At 37.3% G+C, this 10457-nt stretch overlaps 1 protein-coding gene across 1 annotated transcript; it reads right to left on the bottom strand.

Annotated features, from left to right (window-relative positions):
* Positions 1 to 1897: 1897 nt before the first annotated feature.
* Positions 1898 to 6334, bottom strand: atp5po (ATP synthase peripheral stalk subunit OSCP). Its single transcript, XM_053495908.1, has 7 exons — positions 6267 to 6334; positions 5673 to 5723; positions 4573 to 4683; positions 4261 to 4390; positions 3054 to 3166; positions 2817 to 2903; positions 1898 to 2128 (listed from the first exon to the last, which is right to left on the bottom strand). Exons 1-7 carry the CDS (start codon positions 6291 to 6293, stop codon positions 2018 to 2020), a joined length of 630 nt encoding a protein of 209 aa, XP_053351883.1. The 5' UTR covers positions 6294 to 6334; the 3' UTR covers positions 1898 to 2017.
* Positions 6335 to 10457: the final 4123 nt, after the last annotated feature.

Here is a 10457-nt window from a genome sequence, read left to right on the forward strand (position 1 = left end):
CAAATACAATATATACTGAACAAAAATATAAACGCAACACTTTTGTTTTTGCTCCCATTTTTAATGAGATGAACTCAAAGATCTGAAACGTTTTCTACATAAACAAAATAACCATATCTCTCAAATTTGTTCACAAATCTGTCAAAATCCGTTACGATGAAGAACTGGAGTCAGGTCGAGACCCCAATGAGGACGAGGAGCATGCAGACAGTTTTTGCAGAAATTCTTTGGTTATGCAATCTGATTGTTTCAGCAGCTGTCTGAGTGGCTGGTCTCAGATGATCATGGAGGTGAACATGCTGAATGTGGAGGACCTGGGCTGGTGTGGTTACACGTCATTTGCGGTTGTGAGGCTGGTTGAATGTACTGTCAAATCCTCTGAAACAACTTTGGAGACGGCTTATGGTAGAGAAATGAACATTTAATTCACGAGCAACAGCTCTGGTGGACATTCCTGCTGTCAGCATGCCAATTGCACGCTCCCTCAAAACTTGCGACATTTGTGGCATTGTGTTGTGTGATTCAACTGAACCTTTCAAAGTGGCCTTTTACAGGTGGCCAGTCTAAGGCACACCTGTGCAATAATCATGCTGTCTAATCAGCATCTTGATATGGCACACCTGTGAGGTGGGACGGATTATCTCGGAAAAGGAGAAGTGCTCACTATCACAGATTTTGACAGATTTGTGAACAATATTTGAAAGATATGGTTATTTTGTGTATGTAGAAAATGTTTCAGATCTTTGAGTTCATCTCATAAAAAATGAGCAAAAACAAAAGTGTTGCGTTTATATTTTTGTTCAGTATAAGTAAGAATTAAACAATCGGTATCTGTTCTTAATGTAGTTTCCGAAAGTAATGGCGTTTTTTTTTTGTGTCCCAAATCTTTTTGACAGATCCTTCACTGTTATCATTAATTTTTCAATTACATATTTTCTCTTTTCATACATTATGTATCTGTCCTATTTCCATTTTCACTGGTTTATCCTGTCAAATTAAGTGGTAATGGTTTATCCATTTTAATATCATTCCCCATGTCACGTCCTGATTTAATGTTTCCCATACCTTAGATGCTAGCTTCAGTTAGAATTATTAATCTCTAACAGCATGTTAATTACTACAACATTTTTATTAAATAACTGACATGATGTGTATTGTATTTTTTTCAGACTAGACCTACATTTTGAAACAAATAATGTTGTACTGATCTACCACGCATGCAGCAGAGGGAGCCATTTCTCTTGTGCACAAATTCATTTATCTTCAGTAAACATTTTATTCTGGTCAGGGTCCTGGGCTCACCAAAACTTGAAAAGCAAGGTTTTTCCCACCTTTCTTTTATCCAGTTTTAGTGACTTAAATTGAAATTCCTGTTCGTGTTCAAAACTCAATTTAGTCCTCTGCTGTTATAGCTGTTCAGTCTGATTGTTCAGCATAGTGTGCATTCTGAAATGCTTTTCTGCTCAGCTCAGTTGTAACAAAGTCATTTAATATATTTTCTTCTCTATTCTGGTGTTTGATATGAATCTTAACTGAAGCTTATGACCTGTATCTTTCTGATGTAATGCATTGTACACAAAGTACAATGATTGTAGTCAAATTTCAATGTTTTTTGTGAAGTTTGGATGCAATGCTTTAACCTCTTGGAATGTAAGAATGTAATTTTACAATCCATTAGCTTTATATGTAATGGTAACAACTTTAATGGGAATGCATATAAAGCTAATGAATTGTAACATTACATTAAAACATTGCATCCAAACATCACAAAAACATTAAAATTTGACTACAATTCTTAAGGGAGTGCAAATGGATGGGATTTGCATTTCCATTTATTTTATTGCTACTAATGAATAAAATGGAGCTTTAACTGAAATAAAAACCCTTGATGACAGACTAAATGTTAAAGATTATTTATTTATCAATGCAAGATGACAATAGTTCAGTCACATGTAAGTGGGACAGGAGCTCCTTTGTTTTCGTCTACATTTGACTGGTTCTGGTCAGTCCACAGGACTTAAGTATCCCTGATCAGCTTGGTAAGCTTCTGGATCTTTGACTTTGTGGACATATCCACATATTTATCACCGATACTGACGATCATGCCCCCGAGAATGGAAGGATCACTCTAAGAACAGAAAGAGTTTCTCATTAAACATGTTTAAGACAAGGCACATAATGGTCTTTAAAAAAAAATTAGTGAGAATCAATTTATTTACAAAAATGTCACTTTCTTCACAGGATATTACTAATAATACTTACATTTCTTTTCTCCAAAAAATATTTGTCCATTTTTTTATTTAAATTAACTACATAAAAACAAATACAACAGACAAGGCATCATGCTAAAAACTGTAAGCTGCTAATCTGATAAATGATGGCATAACTACAATACCATTACTTGCCAACAATATTTCAATTAAACACTACTCCAGCCTTATAAGCACCCAAATTCATATGATGTCATGAGACATATAGGAACTGTCTGTTTTGCAACAGTGCAGTTTAAACATTCTACCTGTTTAATGTTTAACACTAAACTATTTTTTCTTGTTTGATAAGTGGGGAGTGATCAACTACACACCTTATAATAATAATTTGCTTCATATATAAAAAAAAGGGGATTATTAATAGATTATCCATTAAAACAAATAATAGGGTATTATATTACATTTTAATAATAAATTTTGGCTTAATTCTTGTCTGGAACATGGCAAGGCTTGGTTCTTTTTCTCTGGAATATCTAAAATATCCAGGAAATGTTTTTAGATATTATCCATTTGTTTTGTCTTGTTGTGCTTAGAAACAAGACCTACCTTGGTCTCAAGCTTGATGGTCTCTCCCTTTGACAGGAACCCATTGAGTGCTACCTTCAACTCAGCAAGATTAGCCTCATCCAGGGGCTGTATTCACACAATATGTATAAAAAGAAATAAATAAAAAAAAGAAAAGAGAGAAACCATCACACACACACCATGTACACCGTCATTATGCATACTGCAGTGATCAAACCAAATGTCTGCTGGAAGAATGGAAAAAATAAGAAGGCTGACCTGAGCAGTAGTGACCGAGCAGGTGACCTCTCCCCTGTGAGCACTCATCATTTTGCCAAAAGCAGTAATGACTTCAGGAGTCAGGGACAGGCGACCGTTATCAGCAAGCACATCTATGGTGGAGAAACAGCAAGAATTATTCCACATAAAGCGGCGTGTCACAGCCGTTAAAAAAAAATGTAATGTAATTTAACGCAATATTGTCCATTTAAAAAATTACCATTTATGCGATTTATGCCAGTAAATACAATGGTTTTACTACTATGTAGTGTATTTTGTTTTTGAAACCCCATACAGCTAATAACTTTGACCAAGGGCACAAACTGTAAATATTGTACGGACAGGATGAACAGAAATATAAAATCCATAGCATCAGTGTTCTAATGTTTACAGCGTGCAGGAGTGAAGATCTTAGTTGATTTACAAACGATCGACGAATAGTAACCATTCACATTCGAAGATGCATTCTTAAAAGATACAAAGTCAAAAAGTTTACCAAAGTAGTGAATGAAAAGACAGAAGTGGATGCTCCATATGATGTACAGTGGAACCCTGGATAATTCGTTTTAGAAGCATTGTTGTATATCAAACCACTCATATATTTCAAAGTGAATTTCCCCATAAGAAATAACTCTGATAATTGATCCCAAATATATGCATTTGTGCACGAACGGGCATGTGTATGTATGAAGGCAAGAGGAGAGGAGGATGAAGGGGGCTACTGTGTAGGATGACTTTCACACACACTAACAGAAACACTGCTCCTTCGAGATTCTTTTCAACGGTGAAGTGCAGGTAAATTTGTTTTATTTTTACTTTACAGCAGTGATTCCGTTAGAGTGTGTGTGTGTGTGTGTGTGTGTGTGTGTGTGCACGCACACAAGTGTCAGAGAGGAATCACTGCTTTCTGACAGAAGAGACTCTGGAAACTGTATCTTTAACAAAGTAGCCTCTCTACTGACACTTGCTTTTGCTTAAGAATCTGTGCTTTTTCTTTGCCTAGGCGACCCTTTTTTTAATAATATATAATAAACAAATCACAGACTCCTACTTTAAAAGACTAGCTCTTCTAATTTTTTCCCAGACTCTATGACGTTTTGACAAAATCAGAAAATGTGTAAGTAAAAACAAAAACTACAAATAAAAACTATACTCTGCATAGAAACAAAGTCCCAGCTTGAGTGTGTGCAGAAAGACATATACTCACTGATGAAATTCATTGTGATTGGGGAGACCTTGGCCTTGGTCAAAGCATCATTGACAGTCTTCTGTTTAATGCTGCGCTTGACATGGGGATTCAACACAATGCTGGACAACTTAGGATCCTTTATCAGGGTCTAAGAGAAATAGAACTGAATAAGAACACAGTATATAGAACACAGTACATGCAATTATGTTAGGGGGATGAGTTTGGGCTGTTAAGATCTTCTGCAAAAGTGCCGTAAAGCAAGAATATAATGTAAAGTGTTTGCAGATGGAGAGGATGGGGGGTATGGTGGGGAGAAAAAGATCCACTCACAGACACACGACCCAGCTCTTGTTCCACTTTGTCCAGATTCTTCTGCTTACTGGCTGCAGAAAACAAAGCAGTGGCATAACGGCCTTCCACTCCATACACCTGGATGGGGGGCTGAGGACACAGTTTGAGTTTACTACCAATAGTAGTCTCAATGTAAAATTAATCCACTGAGGTTATTAAAAACTAATGCCTGCAAAGTTTACAGGACAAAAACTTTCACAGGTTCTGGTTTCTTGATAATGTAAATACATTGTTTTAAAGACGTGCCACAACATTAATGGAACTCTAGACAGTTTTAAAGAATGACGTTCATTATTTATTTATCTTCTATACCACTTATTCTGTACAGAGTCATGGGGGGGCTGAAGCCTATTTCAGGAAACTTGAGGTGCAGTACACCCTGGACAGAGTTCCAATCCATCACAGGGCACATCCAAACACTACAGACAATTTGAGAATGCCAATAAACCTAACCTGCATGTCTTTGGACTGAGGGGGAAACCCGGGAAACTTACCAAGTACGGGGAGAACATTCAAACTCCACGGACACATAAGCGAGACAGGAATCAAACCCTGGCCATGGAAATGCGAGGCCACAGTGCTAACCACTACACCAAATTATAAACACTGAAAAATTGTTGTGGTATGATAGTAATAAAGCATTGAAGCATAGATCGCGCCACATCATGGATCATTTTCCAGCAGCAGAATGCCCGGTTATGCTTTACTGCATACTTAGTCATGAGGCAATAATGCAATTACATAAATTCATGTGGCTTAGTACCATCCCCTTTCTTTATTTTCAGGGCCATGGGTTTGAATCATTGCACATAGAATTGCCAATGTAACTTCTAAAGCAATGAAAGCTGGCATGAAGTCACAGGTCACTGCAGCTAACCATTAATGTCAGCTTGATAGACACATGGATGAGGTTAGTTAAGACAACCTTTGGTGTAAGGCACTAAACAAAATTAAGATGGACACAATGAAAGAGCTTCTGTTCATGTGATTTTCTTGATCTACATAAATTTACAGGGAGTTGATTTTTTTTCATAATAGAGAACACAGTCTGATGGGGAAACAGCTGTGCTATATTTTACCTTAATCAATTTGGAAGCCGGTCTGACCACCGACGTGCTCAACTGCCGCACCTGGAGAGAGAGATAAATGAAACAGTTTTCATTACCAGATAAATAATATCGGTTTTATCATTAACCTTACTAACAATAAACGCAGTGCGCTTACAATTAGAAAGCAGTTTACAGCTACCTCTCTGTATAACCTTCAGTGTTCAAGTGCATGGCGGTTACCCAGACTCTCACCACCGTTAGCATTATGGCTAACTATGTCAAAATACACCCTAACTAACCCCGTGCGTAAGAACGGAAAACTTTCTCTCCAGGACAATCATATTTCAACTAATTTTATCACTTAAAGGAAATACTGGTATGTCCCGTACATGACTGGATAATTTATAGGAAGGAAAAGATCTAGCTAGCAAAACTGCTGTTGTTGCTAACATTAAGCTCCTATGAAATGACTAGCCGGCTTGTGCAGTGTGGTTCTAACTTACATTTAAAAATAAATGATTATTTGGATGTTTTAGTATTTAAAAAAAGTGACACTCTTGTTCTTTGGCATTAAATTGCTTATTTAAATCGAATATATACAGAAAGGTTTTCAGAATGTCATACCTGCAGCCCCAGACCAAGCGCTGCCATTTTCTCCTGCGACTGTGTAGGTCAAAATAACTGCGCATGCGCGGAAATCGCAGGCAAAAAAACGCCAAGCGCTGTGGCTGCAGCAGTGGATTATGGGTAGAGTAGTTAATAACGTGGTCTTTATGGAAAATTACAGTCTGACTAACATGTTGAAGGCGAATTAAATAATGAAATTGATGCCAGTTCCAAGAACATTGGATTATTTGTCTGCTGCTGCTGCAAAGCCACATATCACAACAACATCAGCTTAATCAAACAGGGACCTCAATATTATATTAACAGTGACACATTACTAAACGTACACTGATCAGCCACTTCATTAACACCACTGTCGATATTATGGTATTGCTATAAATAAAATAGTAATATTATTTGCTACTCTGATAACATAAAGTTAAGTAGTAAAAAATAATAACCGTGTATCTATTAGTTTGCACAGCTTTCTGTGTTTTGACTTTTGCTGTAATTTTTGCTCTTCTTTTTTTTCTCCTCTCCTTTTGTATCAGTATAATTCTTCTTTGACTGTAGTTTCTCTATTCCTTATTATTATTATACATTCTCCATGTTGTTTCATGGCTCTGGCACGTATTAGGCCTTGTTCACATGGGCGTTAAAATAAAAAAAAAAAGCGCTTTTCTGGCGTTCGTAGCGTCCAATAAGCGTGTATCAAGCACCGAGGGTTTTCTACACATAGGAGTCAATGAGAGTGTTCACATGGGCTTTGGTGACGTGCGTTTGTCCGGCTGCGCGTTTATACAGCGCCAAAAAAACATTGAATGCAGCTTTTTCATGGAAATGCGGGGAAAAAAGCATAATATAGTGATAAGTAGTCTCGCATCAAATCGCATATTGGTTGATCAGCGTGCAATGTGGCATTGCAACAGCTGCAGCAGACGATCAAAAGTGGAAACTGACATTCGACAGTAATTGAAAAACTTGAACACTTGAAAAGAACATTAATGTCTGATATAGCAAAATGGTCCTTATTAAAAGGAGGCACCTCAAATAAAACGATAAGGGCTTTCATATCCAGTTCCCGACACTGCCTTCACAGGTTAACACACAACCTACAATTTGGGCTGCAGGCTGGCGTTAGACAGAGCCAAATGAATGCCAGTATAGATGTCAATTGACAAATATAAACGTCTAGGACGTTCAGAGCGCGTTTGTTTATCCAAAAATTTAACACCCGTGTAAAAAATTTCCACGCAAGTTTTTCAACAATTAATTTTTTTTATTTTGCCCTTTTCCGCATTTCCCTATGTATAGCATGTATATAGCATGAAATATATCCGGTCCTCCGAAGCGCAAAATGAACACGCAGAAAGCGAACTAGAAGCGGTTTCCTTGCGTTCGTTGGGTTTTGAACGCCAAGAAAAAGCTGCATGCAACGTTTTTTTAATGGCGTATAAACGCGCAGCCGGACAAACGCATATCACCAAAGCCCTTGTAAACACTCTCATTGACTCATATGTGTAGAAAACACATGATCCGCGTTCACCGGACGCTACGACCGCAAAAAAAAACGCTTGATTTTAACGCCCGTGTGAACAAGGCCTTAATCACGTTGGCTAGCCACTGAATGTTCTTATGAATATAGATAGTGATACATTGTTTTGTGTATGATTAAACTTGATGCAAATACTGTAAATTTTCGGTTCTGTGTGTAAATTAGATTACTGCCCTCAGACGGTCCCTTGTAAATCTGAAATAAAAATATGAGATATATAGAGCCAAAGAGGAAGGGGCCCCAATGATACCCTTATCTTTAGGGCCCAGAGTTCTGTTTGCTGAAAATTTGGCAGCTCTGGTAAAATCAAACCAGGAGTAGGCCTTAATCCAGAATACTTGTAGATGAAATGTAGATGAAGATGCAAGTTCCTTAAATGTTAAATACAGTTAAAATTGGTAAAATAAATATTGTCATAATAAATGAAATTGCAAGTCATTTCTGTTTCTGTAACATACCAAATAACATCTAAACATTTCCTGGTAAAATATATTTTATTTAAGTTATAAGAATCTGGAGACAAACTGGTACAGGCCTTGCTTTTTGGGATATGTCCATAACATTTCCGTAACATTTTCTTTTTGAACCTCTATTTTATTTTTAAAACTATTGTCATCAAAATGTTATAATCACTTCTGTCAACAAGAACTTGTCTAACCTGTGTTACTTGATCTTCATTACCATAGATCTGGTTCTGAAGTTCTGAAACCTGCCTCCTGGGAGGTTTACTTTAAGCCTCAGTTTATGTCTGGAGTAGCTTCAATCTTTCTACAGCAAATCAGTTTAGTTAATTCAGAACTAGGTTAAGTCTAGGACTATTCCAAATCAGGACTCTGTAAGCTTATTGCTGTTTATCTGGTTATGACTAACTAATGGTTATGGCTAAGAGGCCTTAGTACTGTACCTGTGCGAGAAACCACCCATTTACTGTATGTAATGTTCCTGCAGATTATGTTGTTTGCATGATATTTGCATTTAGGCATTTGGCAGATGCTTTTATCCAAAGGTAATTACAAATGTGCTTTGCAGTTTTTGTCATTGGATAGATCCTTAAACTGGTTACTAGGTTACCAACTATAAGTAACATCACTCAAACGCTATTGGGAATTAACCCACCTATCTCAGAAATGATATAAGCGACAAGATACAAAAAAGAATAGGTTTCCAGAGAAACAGGATGTTTTGTTTTAGATGAATGTCCTTCATCAGCTGTGCAAGCAGACATTTTCCTGAAACATTAAATACACATTTGCTTGCACAGCTGACAAAAGACATACAGTATGTCAGAAAAATCCGGTTTCAACCTCATCACCCAATCATGTAGCAGCAGCACATACTGTATATAGAAATCATGCAGATTCAGGGTAGGAGTTAACATTCATAAAGAATATTTGAAAGGATGAAAAAAAACTATGCAATATTGGTGACTTTCATTATGGCATGTTATTTTGTGCCAGGTGAGTTGGTTTGAGTATGTGAGACTGCAATGTTTGTAGGATTTTCATCCATGAGAGTTTGGACATGAAGGAGTGAAAAACAAAAACATCAAGTGACCAGTAGTTCTGCAGGTGGATAATCCTTGCTGATGAGAGGGGCTCGAGAAAAACAGCCAGACTGGCTCAAGGTGATGAGGAGGCATTATTAACTAACGAAACTGCTCTTTAGGACTGTGGTAAGACGCAAAGCATCCCAGGACGCATAACATGCTGAACTGTTACATTGCTGGGCTTACAGGACTTACAGTTGTGTTCCCCCACTTTTAATTAAATTTTTTATTTTTTTTATTTTTTTTGGGGGGGGGGGGGCACATAATAAAAATAATCAAAACTAGTCACTGTAACAGGCAAGTACAAACCTCAGATAGCAACACATAGCAGTGTAATTATTTATTTAACAAAAATGGAACTAAAAAGAAAAAGAAATGCGGGCAATATTAAGCCCCCTCTTACTGCTAAGAGGGTTGCAGCTAAGTTGCAGCCAGGTGCTGCTAATCATCAGCCCTTGTTTAACTGATCATCAGCAGGTGTGCAGACCTCCATAAAAGTAAATGTTTTGGCAGTTTGCTGGTCTGTAGCACTCAGGTGTGTATCTTAACACAATGACAAATGCGAAAGACATATGAATAATCTTAGAGAAACAATTCTTGCTGCACATCAATCTGGAAGGAGTAATAAAAACATTTCCCAACAATTTGGAGTTCAGCATTCTATAGTAAGAAAGATTATTCACAAGTGGAAAGCATTAAAGACAGTTGTCAATCCTTCCAAGAGTGGACATCCTGGCACATTCACCCCAAGGTCAGACTGTGCAATGCTCAAAATAATTTGAAAAAACACTAGAGCTACATATTAGCCCCTACAGGCCTCCTTAGCACATTAAATGTTAATCTCCATGAAAGGACAATTAAAGGCGACTTAACAGGTACTTTGCTTGAAAGGGTTGCAGGGAGAAACATGGAAGCATGACTGAGATTTGAAAATCTACATGTAAAAAAAAAACTCATGACTTTGGGAACAGTGTCTTATGGAAAAATGAATCCAAAGTGGAGTGTTTGGGCCATGATTGGTAAAAACCGAATAGCATTTCAGCAGAAACACCTCATACCCACTGTTATGCATGGCATTGGATGAGTGATGATTTGGGCTTGTTTTGCA

The sequence above is a fragment of the Clarias gariepinus genome, chromosome 5, assembly GCF_024256425.1.
Source record: "Clarias gariepinus isolate MV-2021 ecotype Netherlands chromosome 5, CGAR_prim_01v2, whole genome shotgun sequence".
NCBI classification, from domain to species: domain Eukaryota; kingdom Metazoa; phylum Chordata; class Actinopteri; order Siluriformes; family Clariidae; genus Clarias; species Clarias gariepinus.